General features: G+C 44.1%; 1 protein-coding gene across 1 annotated transcript in view; it reads left to right on the forward strand.

Moving 5' to 3' along the window:
- UBE2O (ubiquitin conjugating enzyme E2 O) overlaps positions 1 to 26,204 on the forward strand; it is a 38,771-nt gene that overhangs the window by 3,006 nt on the left and 9,561 nt on the right. Inside the window, exons 2-12 of the mRNA XM_075845079.1 lie at positions 4,495 to 4,554; positions 4,651 to 4,761; positions 6,114 to 6,211; positions 6,327 to 6,390; positions 6,917 to 7,060; positions 7,231 to 7,340; positions 8,748 to 8,898; positions 9,572 to 9,987; positions 15,788 to 15,942; positions 16,047 to 16,159; positions 16,538 to 16,666. Coding sequence (XP_075701194.1) covers positions 4,495 to 4,554; positions 4,651 to 4,761; positions 6,114 to 6,211; positions 6,327 to 6,390; positions 6,917 to 7,060; positions 7,231 to 7,340; positions 8,748 to 8,898; positions 9,572 to 9,987; positions 15,788 to 15,942; positions 16,047 to 16,159; positions 16,538 to 16,666 — 1,551 coding nt within the window. The remainder of the gene's footprint in view (positions 1 to 4,494; positions 4,555 to 4,650; positions 4,762 to 6,113; positions 6,212 to 6,326; positions 6,391 to 6,916; positions 7,061 to 7,230; positions 7,341 to 8,747; positions 8,899 to 9,571; positions 9,988 to 15,787; positions 15,943 to 16,046; positions 16,160 to 16,537; positions 16,667 to 26,204) is intronic.

Genomic DNA, 26,204 nt, shown 5'->3' on the forward strand with positions numbered 1-26,204 from the left:
TTTTGGAGCCATTTTGTATTGACTCCATAGAATCGCGAGTTGCTAAAAAAAAAAAGGCTGAAAATACGGAGTTGTTTTCAAGGGTCAATGAAAAACGGCTTAAGAAGTGACATGCACTTCTTTTTTTCGGGCGTTTTATATATGCCCCGTCGGTACAGAACGCCGCATTTCCCGTTGAAATCAATGGGCAGATGCTTGGAGGCATTCTGCGTCCTACTTTTCGGCCGTTTACGGCCTGAAAAACGGCTGAAAATAAGCAGTGTGCACATACCCTTAGACTACTCACTGGTATATACCCTGTGACATCATGATACTCTAATAGAGTAGGGGGTCATTTGATCCTTTTCCTGAGCCACTTCCAGCTCTAAGATCTGGTATACTGCAGGCAACCACAGAAATCAATGGGCTCCCCACAATGCTTTGTTTTTCTAATGACCCTGCATGAACACAGACGTTTTACACTGCAGCAACAACCGCTGATCACAGGGCTCCCAGCAGTGGAAAAGGGTTGTCCAAACCATGCAGTCCTTTTAATGTGCGCTCGTCCCAATACAGGTGACTCTACCTCCAATGTTGCTGATTGAATGGGAACATGGGGCTTTCCTTGCTCCGTAATGCTTCAGTATTCCGATAGCTAGATAGTGGGAGCAACTTCCCAAGTTTCTGGCCGCCTGGATCAGAGCGCTCTAAGGGCTTGCTAGTTTAACTCTTTGGCTACATCATATAGCTACCCATATTTCAAGTGCACGTTAAATGGCATTTCATAACACCATAGGATCCCCTTTGGGTCAGCGCTAGCCTCGTGTTATCTGAAAGAATAGTATATTGTATAGGATTGAAGTCTTGTAACGCAGTTACTGTCTTTCCTGCACATTGCAATGTTGCACTGTCATTTGTTAATAAGGGCCGGTTCATCGATGACTAAATTCTCAAGGGAAATTCATTAAAAATTGATAATTCTATGAATAGCAGTATCTCTGCTGGCTGGTAGAGGGAAAACTTTTGCCAATTTTTTAAAAAGATCATTCTTTCGTGACCAAAGTGGTTTGTTGCGTAGCTATTTATAAACCTGCACTGAACTCCTATATTCCAGAAAAAGCGTTCGCAATTACTGTCCGCAAAAGAAAAAAAGCAGCCCTGGGAAAATGTTATTTGTTGGTGCATACCTTACAGGTCTTCATCCATAGGTCCCTTTTAATACAGTTCCAAAGACATCAAGGCAGCATTTCAATAATAATATGAACCTTTATTTGCCATGAGCTGAAATGTTGTATGGGTCTATAAAGGTATATTATTATTATTATTATTATTAATAAAGTGCTTCCTTGATGGCTTTGGAATAATAAAAATTACTGTCGCCGAGATTAGATCAAGTGTCTTTTTAATTTATTTAATGCAACATCAGTTTTGACTTATTTTTTTGTCCCTTTCACAAGACAAAATACCTTTTTATATCCACATTAGCGATTGCATGCCTTACACTTTGGGGCACTTGTATAAATATATTGGCATACTAATGGCACTGAAAATTGGGGGCGGAGGAAATGGCATTGTATTTTAAATTAGACACTAGTGTAGTGTGGATGCTAAAGGGAGGGGAAGTATTTAGGAAAGTTTCTTTTTTTTTTTAAAAAAAATTTAACATTCACTCCTGGTTTTGGGTTCAAAAACTGCATCGAAACGGTACATGGGAAACGCCCATACATTTTAGTCTTTGAAATAATTGACCGCATGTGCAACATGTTCATCACAACCCATATACTACAGACTGTCCTGAATTTTTAGCAAAATCGATGTAGTGGCCTAGACCAGGGGTCTCAAACACTTGGGCCGCATGCGGCCCCTGAGGCTGTCGGCTGTGGCCTGCGGTGCACTGAACCTCCAGAGACATCTTCGGGACAGCAGAGGGCAGGCCAAAGGAGGAGCGCCGCACACGCCCCCCCTGTAGAAAATGCCACCGGCGAATCCGGGAAAGTGCCGGGGCCCACTACACTTGGGGGGGGGGGGCACCACTCGGCCGCTGGATGCTGATACAGCCAATATGACTCCTTCAGGGGCAGCGTCCCCGGGCCAGAGCGTTGCTGACGCTCTTGCCGGGGTTTCTGCTCCTAGGGGGAGCCCCTGTCTAGGAGCAGAATCCCCGCCCCCCTCCTTGTTGGTAGCGTCTTTTGGCAGGGCTGGTGTCGGCACCATATGTGGACAGGGATGTCGGGAGGAGAGGAGACCCAGTCAGAGTGCTAGTGGCTCTGCTCCGGGACTCCGTCTCTGGGGAAGCTCCTGACGTCACTGTCCATATATGTACAGTGTTGTCAGGGCAGAGCAGTGTATCTGGCAGAATGCTAGTAGCGCTCTGCCCGGTACTTTGGCTCTAGGGTTTTCCGTGACACCACTAGCCGTATATGAACAGTGATGTCAGGGGCTTCCCCAGAGCTGGAGTACCGGAGCAGAGCCTTTACTAGCTCTCTGCCTGGGACTTCAGCTCTGCTCCCGACATCACTATCCATAAATTGACAGTGATGTCAGGAGCAGAGCAGGAGTCCGAGGCAGAGGGCTAGTAGTGCTCTGCCCGGGACTATGGCTCTGGGGTTCCCCCTGACAACACTGTCCATATATGGACCGTGATGTCAGGGGTTTCTCCTGAAGCGGAATCCCCAGCCAGAGCATTGGCAATGTGCTGACTGGGGATTCCACTCCTAGAGGGAACCCCAAAGGCGCTACCTACAGGAAGGGAGTCTGTGTGGCGCGGCCTGGGAGGAGGGGGCTTGTGTGGCGCGGCCTGGGAGGAGGGGGCTTGTGTGGCGCTATTTACAGAGGACACTACATTTATGAGGGTGCAAACGGGGCCTGATGTCTATATGGGGGCACAAAATGACATTTTCTGCCATTTTACTGCCGCCGTGAGTTCCCCCGCAAAGGGGCCTACTAAGTCTGTGTCGCCAAGGGCCCACATAAACCTGGAGCTGGACCTGCCTTTGGGGCTCCCTCTAGGAGTGGAAACCCAAACCATAGCATTGTCGACGCTCTGTCTAGGGATTCTGCTCCAGGAGAAGCCCCTGACGTCACTGTCCATATATCGGTAGTGACGTCGGGGACTCCTGAATCCCCGGCCAGAGCATTGTAGTATTGTAGTGGTGTAGTATTGTTATAGTAGTTCAAATAACTAATTGACAATCATTTTTTATTGTATCAAGTTTGAAAGTAATATGGCCCGTCATCTTCACATTTATTCTATGTGCCGCTCATTTACCCGCCTGAGTTTGGGACCCCTGGCTTCGACTGTATAGACAACAGGTCACGTTGTCTATACAGCTTTAAAGTCTTTTAAATGTTCACTTTTTTTAGTCTGTTTTTACAGTACAATAATCTATTGTAGGACTGACCCTAGATGTGTCGGATACTGGGATTTAGGACAATGATGTAAGTTTTGTGTGTGGTTCTCGTTCAGGGACGTTCACACTGAGGTCGGGAGGATTCTCTCATCTGATGCAGTTTGTCTGCATTGTATCCTAGGAGTGTTCTGGCAGAAAGCCCATGTGTTCAGCTACAGCAACGCTAATACTTTCACACCATAGGAATTGATTCTATTAATGCAGTCAGCACTTCTAGAGAGAACCAGCCAGAGAATGGAGAACGCTCACCTTTTGTTAGAAGTCCAAATAGCTGAAAACCACATTCTTTGTAGGGTGTCATGGGCTACGTTAGTGGGTGGCTGTATTGTATTGCCAGGCTTTGTGATCTCTTTTGAGCTTATTCCATGATCGGCACTAGAGAAGAGCCCCCTAGGGACAGTAAGGCTGCTCACATCTGCCATGTGTTTCATGCCGTAGTCTAATGGCTACTAACTACTCTTACATGGGGCATAACTACAGGTGGCCATAAACCTGAAGATGGAAAATCAGATGTGTGTCCATTGTCTGGCTAATAATCTCATGCCTATATACATGTAAAATCATAACGGTTACTACTATAAGTGTAATGTAACCAGCGGTGTGCCATGAGGTCACAATGTATTCTGGGGTTGTCCACAGGAACCTGCACCTAAAATATCAATTCTGGCGCATCTTTTTGTAGAACACTGCATTGTGGTGTTCCTCTGTTATTCCTCCTGGAAATGATTAAAATGACAACCATGCTTCTTTTTAAAGAGGTCTCTCAAGAGTTGCCTGATTGGACCTTGCCTGCATGTGAAGGGACGTGTTGCTTGCGGATTTGCCACGGATTTCACCCTATGCATTACAAAGGGCGAAATCCAACGTAAAAATCTGCAACATTTCCACCCGTGAATGAGCGTGGTGCGGATTACAAAATCTGCAGCATCCTCTTATTTCTGCTCGGATTTTTTTTGTGTACTACATGGCGACGGGGTTTTCAAAACTCCAACCATATTAATTCAACTGTAAATTGCCACGGATTTGCGGTGTAGAAGTAGCCTGAAGTGTTGTCCTTAAATATATCATATGTCACATCTATGTTTCCTTTTTTTTTATCATCTAGCTTAAGCTGGAGGACAGGTCTTTGGTGCCCAGGGATGTTGTTCATCACATGAGTTCAAAGGTAACTTCTTGTGCAGTGCTACAAGTTTCTTTGCTTCGTTTGATGGGTTTTCTGATTTATCTTACAGTTGTTTTTTTACTGTATCTTTTATTGCAGGACAGTCAGTGTGGCACAGTCATTGATGTAAACATAGATTGCGTGGTGAAAGTCGTGGGTACCAACTGCTTCCTGCATCCAGTCAACAGCAAGGACCTGCAGCACATATGGGTGAGACGGCTGGGATTTACTTGATGTAATGCCCCATTCACACGAACGAAAAAACGCCCTTAATTACGAGACTTCTATTGGCCACGGGTACCTTCCCGTTTGCTTGCGGGAAGGTGCCCGGGCCGTTGAAAAATATAGAACATGTCCTATTTCCGGCTGTAATAACGGCACGGGCAGGCCCATAGAAGTCTATGGGGCTCCCGTAATTACGGGTGGCTACGTGTGTGCACCCGTAATTACGGGAGCGTTGCTAGGCGACGTCAGGGGATAGTCACTGTCCAGGGTACTGAAACCGTTAACTGATTGGCAGTAACTCTTTCAGCACCCGGGACAGTGACTACCGCTGGAGTTAATAGTATTAAAAGTTAACTTACCCAGAACTCCCTGCTTCTTCCTCCAGTCCGGCCTCCTGGGATGACGTTTCATCCCATGTGACTGCTGCAGCCAATCACAGGCTGCAGCGGTCACATGGACTGCCACGTCATCCAGCGGGGTCGGACTGGATGTCAAAAGAGGCACACGTCAACAAGATAACGGCCGGGGTACGTATGAACTTCTTTTCATTTCAATCGCTGCGGAAACTCTGCCCGAAAGGGCTGCCCCTTCTCTCTATCCAGCGCTGATAGAGAGAAGGGGCTGCCGATTAGTGCAGAAAAAACAGGTCCGTAAATACGGGTGGAATACTGGTGACAACGGACCCGTATTTACGGGAGGAAAAAAAATACATTTGTGTGCATGGGGCCTTAGAACTCTCCACGTGTACAGGTATATAAGGGAAGCTCATATGAGCTGCTGCCAGCATAACCCCATGTTAAACACCGGCTAGCTGTCGAGCTCTATTGAGGAGCTCTATTTCAGCCATTCTTACCTTCCCTGAGATTGTTCGATTTAATAACGCTGTAGTAGGGTACAGATGACCTGTATGTGCCTACAACACTGAAGAGGCATGATACAAGTTATTGGGGGGGGGAATCGGAAATTGCCTCCTATTTTGGTGTTGACATTTATTTATGCAAAAAATAGGATCAGCAGTTTTCTGCCATCACTCTCTGGTCTCTGCACAAATCTCTTTATTACTCAATGGCTTTTTAAGTTGCCCAAAGACTAAAACCTCTCTTTAAAATTGGGCGTTCTCTGGAGATTAAATGCCGAAAGTATTGGTCTGGGGGTCTTCAAGGTAGCGTTTGGGGAACTGGGAATAGACATTGGAAGTCAATGGGTGTTTGTTGACGTCTGTGGATGCTATCAGTCCACCGTTGCCTATAGTATTCGTGATTGTCTAAAGCAAGCAACTATATATACACATTGTTCACATGTACTTGTACTTCGCTTCATCTACTTTTTCTTTGTAGCCCATCATGTATGGAGATTACATTGCTTATGACTGCTGGCTGGGTAAAGTCTATGATCTCAAAAACCAAGTTATCCTGAAGCTGTCTAACGGAGCCAGGTAGGCCTATCTGTGTTTAGCCAATACCACAGACTTTAGTCGTGTAAGGCAAGTTCTTTGTCGCTGTTGTTTTGTCTCTTCTTCTTACAAGACTCCTGTTGTTGTCTTGTTGCAGGTGCTCTATGAGCACAGAAGATGCTTCTAAATTGTACGATGTCTGTCCCCACGCCAGTGACTCGGTAACTATTCTACAGTAGAGCTACCACTCATTGCATTACAATACCTTTTATTGTTGTAAGATCTCAATCGAACTTTGTTTTAGTAAAGACGTATTTGTGACTTAAAAGCTTTACGAGAAGTGGACGTCTCAAAGCAGCAACTCCTGTCCTTGGGGTCTATTTGGGCATATGTATGTAGAAAAATTGGAGTACCCCATTTAGGAAACCCTCTATGAGCCTGAACGAGGGGCAACTATGTATGAGCAGCTCCCGATTTGTTGGACCTGGTCCATTCATTACATGGTTGGCCTTACGTTTTGGAATTTGGACGTGTCTGGTTAGATGTGAAGTAGCAAGATAGAGCCCTGACCTTGGCTCTGAAGATATTGAATATAGTTTTCAGCTGAAATTAATCCAGGCAAAATGATTGGCTTTAAAAATGGCGTCACCCAGTGCTAGAACACAAGATGGCCTTACATCTATTCCGGTTATGTTTGTCACTTTGCACCTTCTACCTTTCAGCTCATGTTACTGTCTTTCTTTATAGGGCCTGTTTTTTGATGACTCTTACGGCTTCTACCCAGGCCAAATGCTTATTGGTCCATCCAAAGTTTTTTCAAATGTTCAGTGGCTTTCTGGCATGAAACCGGTCCTCAGCGCGAAGAGCAAATTCCGTGTTGGCGTAGAAGAGGTGAGTACTGCGCGGTACATTGCCCTTCGTGCCAGTCTTCTTACCACGCGTCGTGTCCACCGTCTGCATCGCACCCGCTCAGGCTCTGTATCTGCTTCTTTCACTGCTTACTAATCTGCACCTCTACATCACATGCATCTTCTCACCATATGCTGTTGTGCTCTGTCCAGGTGCAAGTAACAGAACTAAGAGTAACCTGGATTACAAAAAGCTTTTGTCTTGGGGGTACAGATTCTATGGACCCACCGTCGTCTGTTATAACACAAGAACATTTGCCCAAGTGAGTAAGCCGCCACTAATAAATATCACAATGTCTTCCCCACTGATACCTCTTGAACGCATTAATGTAACTAATCATTACTTGTGTTTATTCCATATACTACTTGTAGCGTATAGTGGGTTACAACACCACTGTATGTGCCTCCATACTCGCTCTCCCATAGACATGTTCTATTCGGCATACCACTTTCAGATTTCTTGCCCTGAATCTTTGCTTAAGCGTTTCACTTTTATCTAACGTGTCTTAATCTATGTATTGTCTTAGGGTCCTATCATACGGCCTGACGTGGGCCGTGTAAACGAGCGCCGATCAATGAGAGCGCTCGTTTGCTCCTTTTGCATGGAGCAATGATTGGATATGTATAGGGATAAATACTCGTTACTCCGATCATTCGTTCCCGTACATTTCCATCATGTCGGCAGCACATCTTCCTGTTTACAGAGGGAGATGTGCTGCTGACGACTATTTTTAATGCTGCATAAAAGTGAGGATCGATGAATGGGCGTTAATATGAATGCCCGTTTGCCTTATCATTGGCGTGTGTAATTGGGCCTTAACAGATCCAGTGTATGTCCCTTAGCCAAAGGTTATCAACATGACCAGTTCTGTTTGGATTATCTGTACAATGCCCTATGAAAGCTGAACTTTTGCTCCCTTGCTTGAATAGAGATAGCACATGCGGTGTGTTTCGTGCAACGGACACTCGCTGCATGAAAACTCACGCATGTGTGAATAGTCCCATTGAAATCAATGGGGCGGTGTGCTGTGCGTTTCTACGCACAGCACATGGATGTGATTCACGCTCGTGTGAATGAGCCTGAACACTGTTCACTAAAGGCCCTTTTACACGGGCCAATGATTGGGCAAATGAGCGTTCCTATAAAAGCTTGTTCCCGATCATTGTCTGGTGTAAACAGGGCAACGATCAGCCGATGAACGAGCGTTTCCCCCAATAATCGGCTGAATCGGCTCGTTATGCTGCAAGTAATATTATCGCTGTCGGCAGCACATCTCCGTGTGTAAACCATTTGCTGCCAAAAAATTTAGATGGACGAGCGATCGTATTAACGATCGCACATCGCCATACGTAACCAATCATGGCACGAGGAACTAACTGTTTTCACGGCCCATATTGGGCTATGTAATAGGACCTTTAGTGAACACACCCTTGTAATGCACAGATGCCAGACACTCTCCAGAGTCCGAGCCGCTCCCTACTCTGGCACCGGATTCCCCAATACTTCCGTCTTTCTGTTACTAAATTATGCCTTAACAGGGATTATAAACGTGGATAAACCCCTCCAAGTCCTGCATATATATTCTACCTTATTCCTGTTTGTTTGTGTTCACATTGATTGGCAGAATCCTACAGTTGTTGTATGATTTCTATGTTTTATTTTCTATCAGAGTGAAGAGGCTGGGCTCATTCGACCACACTCAGCGGCAGCTGGGAGAGCGCTGTCTGTACATCTTCCCTACTATGGTAGAACCCAATAAAATCTTATGTGAAAGCTTAGAGAAGAATTGCCTACTTGGTGAAGTGACTAGTTCTCGAAAGGTATGCAATGAATAGTTACCCGGAACTGGGTTTTCCCAGAAATGTGATGATCTATCCTCAGGATAGGCCATCAATACCTGATCAGTCGGTGTCCGACTCCCTGCACCCCCGCCAATCAGCTGTTTGGAAGAGGCTACAACGCCCCCATTCATTTCCTTTACTGTTCACACCGAATCGCCAACAAGTGGCGGTTCACAGTATTGGCCTTCTCCCATTGACTTCAATGGGAGAAGGCTGTAATACTGTGAACCGCTGCTACATGCTGCCCTTCCGACCATTCAGACCGCGTGAAACCATAACACTTCAGAACAAAGACGGAACCACGCATTTTGAACGCAGCCATAGGTCACCATCCATTGGTTGGTATGCTACCTGCTATTTCTTTTTTATTTACTGCTTTCCTGAATATTTGATGAGCCCCTACAAGTAGTCTGAAAGCCGCCTCGTAACTCATGATTTGATGAGACTGCAGTTCTGTAAACCCCCTCCCCATCCCCCGGGCCTGTTCACATTTTATATACAGTTTTCTGTCTGTGTGTCTAACGTTAAAATAAATGGAAAATCTGACGAGCAGTTTGCGTTAATAGCTCCTAGTGTGAAAGTAGGCTGTTGGGTGGGAGTTCATATTTCACCTACCGCCTGTTGTGTGATGCGATCTGAAATCTCTTTTCAGCCAACAGAAAAGTTACAGGAAAAGCAAATTGTGAAGATTATCTCATGTACACAGGAGCCTACCAATCCTGTAGAGCTGCTTAAAAGAAACTCTATCAATGCTCCGCCGTGTGAGACCATCGAGACAGCACCAAGTTCTGAAGGATGTTCTGCGCATTATCAGTTTCTCGGCAACATCCGAGAGATGTTTCAGGATTTGCCACTTCTGCCTGGAGAACAGGAGGCGGATGACGAGGCGGCAGAAGACACGGATGACACTAGTTCAGTGACCTCCTCTGCAAGCTCAACAACTTCCTCTAAAAGTGGCAGTAGGCCTGGGCGTAAGAAGAGTATTCCTCTTTCCATAAGAAACTTAAAGAGAAAGCACAAAAAGAAAAAGAAGAGCAAGGTGTACAGAGAATTTAACACCGGGGACAGGTTTGTAAGTGGGGAGACCCCGTTTGTTATGCCTTGATAACTTCTCTCATTCTCTCTGGTTCACCACCAAGTTACAAGCCCAATGACTGGGCAGCATTAGGCCTTATTCAGACAAGCGCATTATACATCAGTGTGCTGTCTGTTAAAAAAACGGACAGCACTCGGACCTATGCAATTCAATGGGGCTTTTCACACGTCCGTGGCTTTTCACGCAGCGTGTGTCCGTTGAGTGAAACTCACTGCCTGTACGTTTTTGCAGACCATCGAAGTCAATTGGTGCCTGAAAAAACAGATGGCACACGGACAACATTTGTGTGCTGTTCATGGTTTTTCACGCACCAGTTGCTAAAGAAATGGTGAGACAAAACCGGAAAACTGATGCCACACGGAACTGAAATACGCTTAGTTGTGTTTTGGACGCAAAACGGACACGCTCGTCTGAATAAGGCCTTACTGAGAAATTGTCAGAGTCTCCGTAGTTCAGCCTTGGGCTTTGGTTCTGTAAAGCTGACCATACACTTAAGATATCTGTCGGCTGAATAATCGTTCGGCTGACCGCTATTCCTATTGACTTCCCTATACGCCAAGCATGCGTGTGTTTTTAATAGACAGAAAGCTTCTGCCAGACTCCTTTGACAGCGGCTTATCTCCAGATGAACAAAAGGATCAGACTTGTTGAAATTCAACTGGCCTGACACTTCTCCCCCCCCAAACATCTGTCGTCGGGAGAGTCGGGACCCCCGGCACACGCATTAAATGGTCAGCGGGTATGGCCGACGTGCCTCTAATGTGTATGGCCAGCAATACTATCTCGAGCAATGGTTTTCACATTTTATAATGTGTACTAGGACTGAGCACTGAACTTAAATTTAAAATACTTTTACTTTTTGGCGTTCTGATCAACAGTGCTCATTCCAGGAGCTTTTCAAGAAAATAACACGTTTAGGGTATGTGCACATGAGGCACATCAGCTGTGGATTTTCCGCAACGGATTTCATTGCGTAAAATTCGCAGCCTATTGCCCCAGCAGCAAAGTGGAAGAAAAGCAGAAAAAAAAACAGCTCCAAAAATGTGCATAAATTGACCTGCGGTGTAGATTTCCAATCCGCAGCATGTCCGTTTATTCTGGGTAATGGTTGCGCTTTTATTGTGGCTTTTCCCAGTTGAGTTCAATGGGAGGTAAAAGCCGCAACAAATAGCAAATGTCGCGATTTTGGCGGCAGATAAGCTGCAAATCCAATGCAGAAATCACAAATCTGGAAAAAAAACAAAATTTCCAGTTTCCCAGTACGTTATATGGAACTCTAAATGGTACCAAAAGAAACTACAACTCCTTATGCAAAAAATAAGGCCTCACTCCACTCTATTAACGGAAACATAAAAAAGTTATGGCTCTTGGAATGCGGTGAGTGAAAAACGAAAATCAAAAAATGGCTTCTTCCCGAAGGGGTTACTGTTTGTAATAAATTGTTAGTAATGTTTTATGACTCTGTGGGCGGGAATATCAGGAAGGCAGAGATGAATAGGTTAAATAAGCTGATCAAAAAGGGAAGAGCTATAGTGAAGGAGTGCCGTTGTTTGAAGAGGTAATGAGGAAAGGAACTTTTTGCGATTGTTAGATGAGGCACATCCTTTACAGAACATAGTGGAAGCGTGACATAGTTGGTTTACTCATCGTCTTTTGCAGTTTGTGTAGTAAAAATATTTCAAGTTGTGAAAAACAAAACTTCCCTGCCGGGATAAATAAAGTTTCATCTATCGATCTATCTTACACTTTCCCAATTGTCTGACCTCTCAGGCACCACAGTCCTTTCCGGCCCCCAGACACTCTTCCCTGGATTGCACTTGTTCTAGTTCTCCCAGTGCATTCCGCAAGCAGGCCAGGAAATAAAGGAGTTATCACTCTTCCTCTGATTCCTCTTTGGACAAAAATGCTACAGGCATCCTTCATTTTTGTTTTTCATTCAAGAGATATATCTGAACCTGCTTCTTCAAGGGACGAATCTCTCTCCGTCTCAGAGATTGAGTGTAATAGAAGCAAATCCACTCCTCCTGCTGTGAAGGATCTCATTCAGGCAGTGAGAGATATACTTAATGTTGCAGATTATCCTTCTCAATCCCCTCCGAATGAGTTATTACATCGCTGCAGGCGACCCCCCTCTGGTCTTTTCCAGATCATAAGGGCTTTGACAAATTGTTTTCTGTTGCATGTAAACACCCTGACCTGTCTATGCAAGTGTCCAAGAGTGTGGACTAGGTTTCTTTTCTCTGATAAGTGTATTACCAAATGGTCAGCTCACCCCAAGGTAGATGCTCCCATGGCCTGCCTTGAAAGTACTTTTTTACCAGTTGCAGATGTTTCTGCCTTAAAGGATCCAGTTGATGCCATAGTGGAGTCAATGGCAAAAGCCACTTTCAGCTTGGCCGGGGCTTCAGTAAGAGCATCTTTTGCGGAATATTGGGTTAGCTTGGCTAGTATTGAACTAGCTACTCAACTACAGGACGCAATTGATTCAGGGGACTCAAGTGGATACTTCGCTGCTAGCTGCACAACTTTTGCAGATGTCTAAATATATCTGTGACGTCTTTGTCCAATCTGCCCAAAGGTCGGCTAAGACCATGGCATGTCCGCAGGCCCATTTGGACTATGAACTGGGATACTGACAGTGCCTCTAGGAAGAAGGTTTTCACCCTTCCATCTGCCCAGGATCTCTTTTATGGACCTGACCTGGTCCAACTGATTTCTGAGGCTACAGGAGGAAGGAGCACTTTACTTCCACAACGTCGTCAGACGATGCCCAGTTCCCTCAGTCAAAAGACAAAGGCGGTTTTGTTCATTTCGGTACTCGGCCACATGTCAGAGGCAGAATTCACGTGACTACCATCCCTTTTGAGCGCAGAGACCTTCCTTCTGGTCTACAAACTCCTGGCAGGCCCACAACCGATCCGCTAGACCTGCTCTGGCACAGCGGGCTTTCATAACCTGAAAATTGGACCCCGCCCAAGCTGCTGCCTCGGGTGGGGTGATGGCTGCTCTCCTTCTAGGAGTCATGGCTCGAAAACATTGAAGACGCCTGGTTGTGGGAGGTTGTGCCAACATGCAAGAAAAAAAAAAATCTCTGTCCAGTGTAATTATTTTTTTGGGCAATACCTCTCAGGAATGTTCCTTGATCCATCCGCTTCTGCATGAAAGTCTTGGACAATAGTCTCAACCTTTTTAAGGCAGTCCCGTTTGCTCGATTTCACTCCCGATCTCTACAACTGCCCATTCTGTCTCGGGACAAGTCTCTGGACTCCTTGGATCTGATGATCAGTCTGCCCCCTTCAGTCAGGAAGGAGCTGCTGTGGTTTGTCTTTTCCCCAACATCTCTCAGGGAAAACCCTTCACAACTCTCCACTGGCAAGTCATCACAACAAACGCAAGTTTGTCCGGCTGGGGGGTGGTTTTCAGCTGCCTTACAGTCCAGGGCACCTGGTCCGACCTGGAAGCTCCACTCCAGATCAACATCTAGGAGCTGAGGGCCTACCTCCTGTCTCTGTTCCACTGGAAGTCTTGCCTGCAGGGTCTCTCAGTGCGGATACAGACAGAATTCTACAGCAGTGGCATAATTCAATCATCAGGGAGGTAAAAGAAGCAGGACTGTATGGAAGGAATCCGCCAGGATCCTTCTCTGGGCGGAAACAAAATGTCACAGCCATCTCAACAGTGCACAGGAATAGACAATTGGGAGGTAGATTACCTGAGCCGAGAACGCATGGATCCTGGAGAATGGTCTTTTCATCAAGAGTTTTTTCACTGCTTTTGTATTCGGTGGGGCTTCCCAGACGTGGATCTCTTAGCTTCTTACCTCAATCACAAGTACCCGGACTACGTCACCAGAATCGGGGACAAGGCCATTGGAGCCGATGCTCTGGTACTCCCCTGGTCGTGCTTCATGTTTTTCCTCCCCTTACACTTCTACCTAGAGTGCCGAAAAGGGTCAAGGACGCATGAATTCCATCCATCATGGTGGCCCCATCTGGCCTCGTAGAGCTTGGTACGTGGATCTAATGCTCCTGTTAGCAGATGCCATGTGGCCGATTCCTCTGCTGCACAACCTACTTTCCCAAGGTCCAATATTCCACTCTGCTTTGCCTTGGCTGCGTTTGACGGCTTGGCAGTTAAAACCGCGGTTTTGAATTTCAAAGGTTTCTCTGATCTGTTCATGATTAAGGCCCTGCTAACATCAGTAGGATAAAATGAAGAATTGTATTAGAGGTCCATTTATTAATACAGACTACGCGTTTCAACGCTGCAGCGGCGTCTTCCTAAAGTTTGACCTGATGAAGACGCCGATGCGGCTTTGAAACGCGTAGTCTGTATTAATAAATGGACCTCTAATACAATTCTTCATTTTGTCATACTGTGGTTAGCAGCGCTATTTTGTGGTTCTCCATTTTTTTTCTATTCGAAGTTATCCCCTTGCCAGCGGATCAGCTTTTGAACCCAGCTTCCGCTACATCATACTCATTGTTTGTACCAGTGTTGTGCCTGTTGTTAGTACAACTTCAACAGGTGAGTCCATATCACCTGTTCTGTTTCCTCTTTACACCGTGTGACCCGCACCATGTGGTGCCGTGTTTTTTGTCCTCCATTCTAGATCCTGATTAAGGCCCGGAAGACTCCATCCCAAAGAATTTACCATCTAACTTAGTTGGCTTATTTTAGGTGGTGTGAATCCCATTAGTTCCACCCCCCTCCATTTTTCCATCCTGCGAATTCTGGCTTTCCTCAAGGTGGGTTCAGGCCAGGCGCTCAGTTTGGCTACTCTAAAAGGGTAGGGCTGAAACCTATCTATTCTTTTCCAACGCAGTTTGTATTTCAGCGCTCCAATAAAGACTTTTTTGCAGGGAGTCGCACATTGTCCTCCTTATCGGTCTTTAGAACTTTGGGTCTCAATCTGGTCTTTAACGCTCTGCAAGCTGCACCCTACGAACCTTTGTGGGAAGTTTCTCTCAGGATCTGATCATGGAAGGTAGTTTTCCTTGTGGCAATCACCTCTATCCGACAGCCTGGTCCTGCAAAGCTCCGTTTACGGTTTTTCATATTGACAAGATAGTGCTACGTCCGGTGCCTTCCTTCCTAAGGTGGTTTCCTCCTTCCATCCTAATGAGGGCATTGTCCTTCCTTCGTTTTGTCCTAAACCTTCTCACCCACGAGAACGTGCCTTACATTGCTTGGATGTCGTTGTAGCCCTACAAGTCTACATTGCAGCTACCAAGTCCTTCTATTAGTCAGACTCCCTATTTGTTTCTGAGGGTCCTGTTAGGGTGGCCCGGCTTCAAAGGCCACCATTGCTTGCTGGATGCAGTTGGCCATTAACGACCAGGCCTATCTTGGCCTTAATGACCAAGCATTCTTTTTTTTTTTTTTTTCTCCTCTTCACATTCCAAGAGTTATAACTCTTTTTTATTTTTTCCGTCAACATAGGCGTATGAAGGCTTGTTTTTTGCGGGACGAGCTGCGTTTTTCAATGGCACCATTTTTTTGTGCATATACTATATTGATTAACAATAATTGAAAATAAACGCTATTCCTGCATTGTCTTTCGCGGTTTAAATTTACACCGTTCACTATGCGGCATAAATACTATGTCTCCTTTATTCTATGGGTCGGTACGACCACCTTTTTTATACCCTTTGCTGTGGGGTTGGTTATAGGGAGATATATATATTTGGATTATGGTAATACAATTTTTTGTTATAACATAATACTTTTAAAAAATAATGCATTTACTAACCCGATTACACTTCCCTGTAGAGTGGCTGTTGAAGTCATCACCACCGTGACCACAGCAGACGTCATGTGGCAAGATGGTACTGTAGAAACCAACATTCGGTCCAACGAGCTCATCCCTATTCAACATTTAGATCACAATGAATTCTGTCCAGGAGATTTTATTGTAGATAAAAGAGGTCAGTAAACTATAAACGTGAAAGTATGTTCTTTTCAGTTGTGACCTTCCGTAGTTGCAGTACAATTCCCTTTTTCCTTAATGATCATGACCCTTCTCTTACAGCGCACGCTTTGCAAGATCCTAGCATATATGGTGTGGTGCAGTCCGGAGATCACACGGGACGTACGTGTGTCGTCAAATGGATCAAGTTGAATTCTGCAGGGAATGACGTTGAGGTGAGGAAGTAGAATCTGTTTAGAAGTTGTGCAGTAGTTGCTAAATCTATATTAACCGTGTGATTACTGAGCAGCCTTCTATGTCCGACGCAAAGGAGGAAAGAATTGGGAGTTCTGTGTGCGCAGCAGCATGCCGGGAGTTCTCATAGTAGTCTATGTAACCACTCCAGAGCGTGTGGGATCTCTCTAGTTCATGTAGGACTGAAGCATTCCCTCTTATCGCTGTTTAGAGTAGCACATGTTCTGATAAATGTGTAATAGGAAATGTTTTTAGACATTCTTCACCACCCATTTTTGATTCCTTTAATAATGTACTTTCAAAAAGACAAAAGGATGCCTGTTCTTTAGTTATATAAAAAGTTATACTTGACATTTTAGGTCGTTGGCGAAGAAGATGACGTCAGTGTCTATGACATCGCCGACCATCCAGACTTCCGCTTTCGAGCCACAGATATTGTGATCAGTATCGGCAATTCGGACTCTGATGTTGCTGCTGATCGTACCCAGGTAATCCTCAATATCGCTAACTTGTTGGCTTTTGAAGTACTGCTTGTAGTGATCAGTGACCATACAAACGTTGAGAGAGGATTTCTTAAAACGGTCTTATAGAAAAACTGGCCTTGTTGCCCATAGTAACCAACCAGAGCTCCGCTCTCATTTCTAAAACTGCTCTAGAAAAATGAAAGCTGCACTGTGATTAGTCGCTATAGGCGACAAGGACAGGTTTTGTGTTAGTCAGTTTTGGTAAATAAGGATTGTAATCTTTCATTGCACCTCTTCGTAAATACAATGTACCTTATACGCATTCATTTTTATACGGAATTATTTCAAAAATTTTCTAAGCCCTGACGCTATCTCAAAATTTAGTGTCCCAGAGTAGTGTGTCCCATGTTGTATCATCATATCGGGCTAGCATAACTGTCATAGTGCCAATATGTTCTATCCTGTGATATGATTGCTTGAATATACATGCCCTAACGCTGAGCTGCATTACTGATCCGTCTTTCTTATTCCAGTAAGGTATATTGTTGTAGAGACCTGATATACATCAAAATCATCAGATACACATACCTATTACTATTTGAGCCAGGTAGGAAGTAGATCTTGTTGTCCTCGGTGATATGGATCCACACCGGGTTTCCATGACCATACTCCCCCCAAACTGAAGCCATATTGTCATTTTTTTTCAGCTCCGGCTTTAAGCCCTTAACTTCAAGCAAGTATACGTTATTGAAAGCAGGTGCTTCCCGCAAAATGTATATTTGTCAAGAAGATAGCCTGCGCCATCAGCCGTCCAGGCTGGTAGTGATGTATATTCATTATCAGGACACTGCAGTAATGTTAGTGTTTGTGTAAGTGACTGCACATAGCGATATAGCTATATCGCTAGTGCAGTGTAAATGAATGGAGAGAAGTGTATGACGCTGATTGGTCAGCGTCATACACTCCTCTGTACAACGCCCACTTGGTCTAACATAAAAACACGCCCACTTGGGCATTAAGAAACTCATTAGCATAAAGCTAAAAATCAATCATAAAGTGGTTTAAAATAGATCGTTTTTCTAAATAAAAAGCACTGCTACTCTCCTACATTACAGTGCCGATCACATTATGTAGGAGATAGTGCACTTATAATGTGGTGACAGAGCCTCTTTAAGTAAGAAAAAGCCAGAATTTCTTGATCTTAAAAGTTATTCTCCACATACTTTTCTCACGTGGACCTGTCCCTCCAGTAATACATACTGGTTGCAAAGTTTGTGTATCCAGGATGCTGCTGTCTTCACTAGCTCATGTATCAGCACAGCTTCATTTCATTACTGATATATTATTTTTTTTTTTTTTTCCTTTTACAGCCCTGGAGGGATTTTACATATACTCATTGTGAGGCGTGTGTAATATCCCATCCTCACCCTGCACAGTCAACCAAGGGTGCTCTACTTTCTCGCCACTCATACACAGCCTGTGTAATTTTCCCTCCCACGTGTGCTTTCCTACCTATCTTCACTCTTCAGTCGGACCGCTTGTGTGATCTGCCCTCCCTGAAAACCTTGGATGCCTTTCCCCTACTCCACAGTCTGATTTGCCAATCAGTAAGAGGTTGTAAAACCTTCCACCTCTTACTGCTGCTATCTAGCAGAGAGAGAAGGGAGAGCAGATGACGTTCTCCCAAAAGGAACAGTGTGTTGTTAGATCTATGTTAGACGTTGCAGGACAACCAGCTAGGTGAAGGAGTTACACAGAATACAGCAGAAAAATGGTAGGACATTTTTAATTAACACTATTTAGAGTTGCCTACTTTTGAATTAACCCTTTTCCGCAAAATTACGTGCCTGGTATGTCAGGATTGCAAGTAACTTGGTGCAATCTGACGGACACGGCACGTCAGTACTTTAAACTGTAACGTGACACAGTGACCGATCCGGCTACTCTGCTCTGAAGCAGAGTTGCTGGGCAGGAGATGCGGGCATAGGAATAATCAGAATGGTCCTGTGCCGGCGATCGCTGTGATTGGCCAGTCTACTGACTGGCCAATCGCCACGCAGAAGGATTGTTTTGACTGCATCTCCTGCTCTGTCAAGCTCACTTGTGTCCTGGAGTTTGACAGAGCCAGAAGCCGTGTCAATTGAGCTAAAAGGTTTAAATAATGCTGGCCAATTCTGTCCCTTCACCAGCTGATAAACCACCACAACCACTATCATCTTTTGATCTGTGTCACCAGACCTGTCATCGCCCGTGTCTGTATACCCCTAGATTGCCCACTGCCCGAGGCATTGCTTAGGTAGCAATGACACCTCTTGTTTAGGATTTGGTAGGTAGGGTATCCCCACTTTCAAAAAGAGCAGGGTCACTGGTGGATGCTTTGCTCCCATTGTTCAGTTGGGATATAGACCTGTCATCAGACCTGTCATCAGACCTGTCATCAGACCTGTCATCAGACCTGTCATCAGACCTGTCATCAGACCTGTCATCAGACCTGTCATCAGACCTGTCATCAGACCTGTCATCAGACCTGTCATCAGACCTGTCATCAGACCTGTCATCAGACCTGTCATCAGACCTGTCATCAGACCTGTCATCAGACCTGTCATCAGACCTATAAAATATGGCTCAAAGGCTTTACACTGCTGAGGAGGCATACGAAATGTTATGTGAAGGTGAAGCACCGTTTGAGCTTTCATCTGAATCTGTATCTAGCGAAACGGACTCTGAAACCCCCCTCCGTCAGCACCAAGGAGTCAAGGTCCTGCTATGCCTTAGTTGTCATGGGTAGCTGCAGACCGTTATAGCCCTCAAGTGCCTGACTTTACTGCCTCCTCAGGTATTCAATTTGATGCACAGGGTTTGGGGCCATTACTTTTTATCCCCCCCCCCCCCTTTTTTGTTTTTTAATTATTATTTTTTCTGACTCCCTAATAAATTTGATGGTTGAGCAGACAAACATTTATGCTGCTCAGTTTATCTCCAAAAATCCTGACACCTACTATACCAAAGGCCAAAATTGGATTCCAACAAATGCAGCAGAGCTGCGTAAATTTTGAGGCATATTTTTAAGTTTTGGCATTCTAAAAAAAACAACAAAAAAAACACTATTAGAGATTGCTGGTCCCCCCGATATATTATACAGCACCCCTCTACCGCAAAATGGTGAGCAGGACACTCTTTGAGGCGATAATTAAATTCCTGCATTTTAATGACAACAGTCGCTGCCCACCCCCAGATGCCCCAAATTTTGACCTTCTCTTCAAAATAAGGCCAATAATTGACTATTATTGTCAAACATCTTCACAAAATTATACCCCTATACGGAATATTGCGGTGGATGAATCCCTTGTCTGTTTTAAGGGAAGGCTCAGGTTTAGGCAGTACCTTCCAAACAAAAGGGTCCAGTACGATATTAAACTATATCAAATCTGAGCGTGCCTCCGGGTATACCCATCGCTTCAGAGTTTGTGGAAAAGGTGTCTAAAATTGTTCCCCCCTGAATGCCCCCCCCTTCCCAGGAGTCGGTGGGAAGATTGTGTGGGACCTTGTGCACCTGCTGCTTGACAAAGTGTATCATTTATACATAGACAATTTCTATAATAGTCTCTCTTTCCTCAAAGTCCTTGCGTCCCGATGCACATTGGCCTGTGGCACAATCCGGAAAAAATAGAAATGCCTCCCCAAAACTCTGCTGGGACAGTCGTTAAGGCTGGGAGAGAGCAGGGTCGTCTGCAGATCTGATGCTCCACGGAGACCAGAGACATCATGCCCACCATTCATAATGGCGGCAGCAGCAGCCTTGTCCCTGTACGCAGGTCCACAACCTATGCCCTCAAACCCTTGTGCGTACAGGAGTACAATATTTTTAAGGGTGGCGTTGATCTTTCGGATCAAGTCCAAAAGCCATACAGCGCCATGCGCAAAACAAAGGTATGGTACAAGAAGCTGTCTTCTGCACATCCAGCAGCAATGTCAGCAGGATTGTTGCCGACCAACATTTCATCACAGAAATAGGGGCTTCCGGGGCTTCCCCCCCCCCCCCCCCCCACTGAAAAAAAACCAGTGGCCCCAAAAAAGTTGCCGCATGTGCTCAAAACAACGCATCAGGAAGGACACAAGATATATGTGCAACACGTGCCCCACAAACCAAGGATTGTGTCCTGAGTGTTTTAAAATTGACCACGCGTTTAGATTTTTTTTCTTTTTTAATTTTTACATCTGCCCTTCTGTCTTGCATTTTGACCATAAAAAAAAAAATTTCACTGACAAGCCCCTTTGCTCATTGTAATATTAGTTAAAGAAAACAAAATCAACAAAAAATTCTCACTATACCCTGTAGGCAGCTTGAATAGTAATGGAAGGAGTGTCCCTCTCACCCTGGCTGTAAAGCTGGTTGACATGATAAAATGCAGAGTACATGTGTTACTTCAGCATAAAAAATTTGCAGAAGTTTTTAACCCCTTCCCACTTCAGCCGCTTTTGACCTTCCTGAAAGACTTATTTTTTAAATCCGATGTGTGTCACTTTATGTGGTAATAATTTGGGAATCCTTTTACCTATCCAAGCGATTCTGAGATTGTTTTCTTGTGACACATTTTACTTTAAGTTAGTGGTAACATTTGGTCGATACATTCAGTATTTAATTGTGAAAACACCAAAATTTTGTGAGATTTCAAAAATAAGCATTTTTCTAAATTTGAATGTAAAATGCTTGTAAAACAGATGGTAATACCATGCAAAATATTTACTAATTAACATTTCCCATATGTTTACTTTAGATTGGCATCGTTTTTTGAACATCCTTTTATTTTTCAATTACATTACAAGGCTTAGAACTTTAGCAGCAATTTCTCACATTTTCAAGAAAATGTCAAAAGGCTATTTATACAGGGACCAGTTCAGTTGTTAAGTGGCTTTGAGGGGCCCATACAATATACACCCTCATAAATCACCCATTTTAAAAACTGCACCCCTCAAAGTATTTAAAACCGCATATAGAAAGTTTCTTAACCCTTTAGGTGTTTCACAAGAATTAAAGTAAAGTAGAGGTGAAATTTACAAATTGTATAATTTTTGCAGAAATTCATATTTAATCCATTATTTGCTGTTACACAGAAGGTTTTACCAGAGAACCACAACTTAATATTTATTTCCCAGATTCTGCAGTTTTTAGAAATATCCCACATGTGGCCCTAGTGTGCGAATTTGCTGAAGTACAGGCCTCAGAATCAAAAGAGCACCTAGAGGATTTTGGGGCCGCCTTTTTTGTTAGAATATATTTTAGGCACCATGTCAGGTTTGAAGAGGTCTTGTGATGCCAAAACAAAGGAAACACCCCAAAAAAGACCCCATTTTGGAAACTATACAAGGAATTCATCCAGGGGTGTAGTGAGCATTTTGACGCCACGGGTGTTTCATAGAGTTTATTAGCATTTGGATGTAAAAATGAAAAAAATGTACACTTTCTCCAATAAGATGTAGTATCAGCTAAAAAAAGGAATAAAGAAGAAAAAGCCCCCTAAAATTTGTAAAGCAACTTCTCTGGAGTAAGGAAATACCCCATATGTAGTCATAAACTGCTGTTTGGGCACACGGCATGGCTCAGAAGGGAAGGAGCGCCACTTGGCTTTTGGAGCAGAGATTTTGCTGGATTGCTTTCTGGGTACCATGTCGCGTTTGCAAAGCCCCTAATATACCAGTACGCTGTTGCTTCAGTCAAAACGACGGATCTGGTGCACAACAGACACAAACAGAAACCATGGGCACCGGATCCGTCACCATTGAAATCAATGGTGATGGAAACGGAAACCACCTGGTTTTCGTTCGTGTCTGTTCAGGGTCCCGTTCTGACGGAAAGCTCAGATGGAACGTCAGAATGGGACCCCAATACAGATGTGAACGAAGCCTAACCCATCTGGTCCCGGGGGTCTTGTGTACATTTATTTTATTTAACTTCGCTTGGACCATATCTACATTCAGCCAATTCAGTATATCAACTGATATGTTAACAGCACTGGCACCGGCTACATCAGCTGCTCTTTCTTCTCTTGTATATACAGAGCTAAAGAACCCATTTAGTAACTCTGCCTTCTCTTGATCCCCTGTGACCAACTCTCCATTACCACTATCTAGGGGTCCTACATGTTCAGACCTTGGCTTTTTTGCATTTACATACTTGAGGTTTTGTTTTACTATCCTTGACCACCTGTCTTTCATTTAGTATTTTTGCTGATTTTATTACTTTTTTTTTTTTTTACAGATTTTATTAAGCTTTTTATATTTTACAAAGGCTGGAGCTGTACCCTCAGATTTGTATTTTTTAAATGCCCTTTTTTTGTAATGTATTGCCCCTTTCACAGAAGGTGTAAGCCATGTGGGGTTTAATTTTAGTCGTTTATACTTGTTACCTATAGGAATAAATTTTGCACTATAATTACCCAAAGTAGATTTGAAAATCTCCCATTTATCATTTGTACCATTATTTGACATTCGTTCTTCCCAGTCTATATCCTGAATTACAGCCCTCATCCTGGGGAAATTGGCCGCCTTAAAATGAAATGTTTTTGCCCTCCCAGCCTGCGTTTGTTTTTTACAGTATAGGTAAAATGTAACTATATTATGAACACTGTTATCTATGTTTTCATGATCATTGACGTTCCCAACAAGTTCTGCATTATTAGAAATGACCAGATCCAACAGAGCTTCACCTCTAGTCGGGTCTTCCACAAACTGGCCCATAAAATCTTCCTGCAACAGGTTGAGGAAATGTCTCCCCTTCGCAGTTGAAGCCGAACCATGACGCCAATTAATATCCCGGTAATTAAAATCTCCCATTATCACTACAGTACCCGCCTGTGCAGCCCGCTCCATCTGTTTATATAGCTGACCTTCCATCTCCTCAGTTATATTGGGGGGCCTATAGATTACACTAAAAGTAATTTTTACCTCCCTTTGTAATTCCACCCACGAGGTTTCAACCTTCTCACAATCTTCACCCTCTAATGTCTTTCACACTCTCCTTTATATCACTTCTCACATACAGACATACACCACCGCCCTCATATCACTTCTCACATACAGACATACACCACCGCCTTCATATCACTTCTCACATACAGACATACACCACCGCCTTCATATCACTTCTCACATACAGACATACACCACCACCTTCATATCACTTCTCACATACAGACATACACTACCGCCTCCATATCACTTCTCACATACAGACATACACCACCGCCCCCATATCACTTCTCACATACAGACATACACCACCGCCCTCATATCACTTCTCACATACAGACATACACCACCGCCTCCATATCACTTCTCACATACAGACATACACCACCGCCCTCATATCACTTCTCACATACAGACATACACCACCGCCTCCATATCACTTCTCACATACAGACATACACCACCGCCCTCATATCACTTCTCACATACAGACATACACCACCGCCTTTCCTATTTGTCCTGTCCTTCCGAAAAAGTGTAAAATCCTGTAGATTTACAGCCCAGTCATGAGAAGAGTCCAGCCATGTTTCAGCAACACCAACTATATTTTGTTTTTTATTGCGGTTTTGTAACAAAAGGATCTCCTTATCCTGTTATCTAGTCCTCTCCCCACAGACTATTTCTCCCCCCCACCACCATAGTCTCAACCCCATCTAACCTAACTTCCCCTTTATTTTCTACATTGACCTTAGCCCTAGTGTAAATACTCCGCCAACCTAGCTAGAATTCTCTTTCCCCAGCACAGCGGACCCCCTTCCATTTAGGTGCAAATCATCTGCAGAATACAGTCTGTACCTCAATGAAAAGTCAGTCCAGTGTTCTATGAACCCAAAGCCTTCTCCTCTGCACCAAGACTTCAGCCATGCATTTAACTCCCTCAGCTCCCGCTGTCTTTCCTGTGATGCGCATGGCACAGGCAGTATTCCTGAGATTACCTTGGAGGTCCTGGCACCAGTGAGACGGCAAACCATTCGGTTGAGGCGGTCTTGGCAACAAATTATTCTATCCGTTTTCCTGATTATAGAATCCCCTACAACTACCAATTGTCTTGGCTTACCTGCATTACCACCCCGCCGACTACTAGCTGGGCTGTTCTCCCGGCTGTAAGGGAGATCAGTATCCACTAGGGCTGTCATTTCTGAGACCGACACCCTCGCATCATCACCCAACTTGGCAATTTTGCTTGGAATATCAGAAACAGGATTGGCCTTCCTTTTCTTGGACGCCTGTCTACTGCCCCTAACTACATTAACCCAGCTACTTGCATGATCCTGCTGACCCATGTCTTCACCCTCCAGATCTACCCAACTAACTGCTTGCTCAGTGAGCAATATAACATAATAATTTTATCGTTCAGGCCGTTACAGTCGCGGCGATACCAAATATGTATGGTTGATTTATTTATTTTCAGTAATAAAGGACTTGATAAGGGAAAAAGGGATATGGTGTTTTATTTTATTACTCGAAACTTTTATTTCAGTTTTTTTACACCTTTATAGTCCCACTAGGGGAGTTGAAAGTCCAACGGTCTGATTTATTTTAATGCCAAATGCATAATGCCAAGCATTTACCACCAACATAAAGTACAATGTGTCATGACAAAACAGTCTCAGAATCTCTCGGTTAGGGAAATGCATTCTAAAGTTATTACCACATAAGGTTACTAATGTCCGATTAGAAAAATAGGGCTCCAGCGTTAAGGCAAAAACTGGCCATTACGGCAAGGGGTTTAGGAAGCAAGTAAGCATTAAAAAAAAAAAAATTCAGTATTACGGTGTCCATAGCCTTTAATATGTTAGGGAATTGAATTGCAAGCCATTCTGATATGAGTAGTACCCAGATTGCTATCTTTTGTGATGTGAACAATAGAGGAGAACTGCAGTGAGAAAATCGAATTCCCTACTATTGTTCTCTCAGCCACTAACGGCAGAATACGGAAAGTTGGGGCTGTCACTGTTTACGGACTGTCAACAAAACCGCCCTCCTGCTCATAGGATACTGAGAATGAAGGCAGTACCTGACTTATAGAGCGGAAAATGGGTTTAATTTCACACAGTTCTACATCTGTGTTCCCGCGGTTCTTTAAAGGGAATGTGTCGCTAGAAAATTTTGTATTTTTTTTTTAGTTAAACAGTTAGTGTATACATGATTAGACATTGTTCTAATTTTTTTAATTTTTTCACAAGTCAGGAAATATTATAAATTAGATTCTAATTTATAACATTTCCCTCTACTGGTCACTAGAGGGAGCAATTCCCAAAATTGCAGCATTGGCATGTGGTAAAGCAACCACATACCTTTTATGCTGCAAAATTGGAGAAGACACTCGCTCTAGTGAGCTCACAGAATCCCCCCTCCCTTTATCCTGGCTAGTGCCAGGAGAAAGGAGGGGGTTGAAGGTTCAAACCTCCTACACTGTGTGCCGCCATTTTTTGAGCTAACACACAGTGTAGTAGGCTTACATACAGTGGTAATCACACAGTAAAACACAAACATAACTTACCTGCTCCTGCAGCCGCCGCTCCCTCCGGTC

This window comes from Rhinoderma darwinii, chromosome 13 (genome assembly GCF_050947455.1).
Source record: "Rhinoderma darwinii isolate aRhiDar2 chromosome 13, aRhiDar2.hap1, whole genome shotgun sequence".
NCBI lineage: Eukaryota > Metazoa > Chordata > Amphibia > Anura > Rhinodermatidae > Rhinoderma > Rhinoderma darwinii.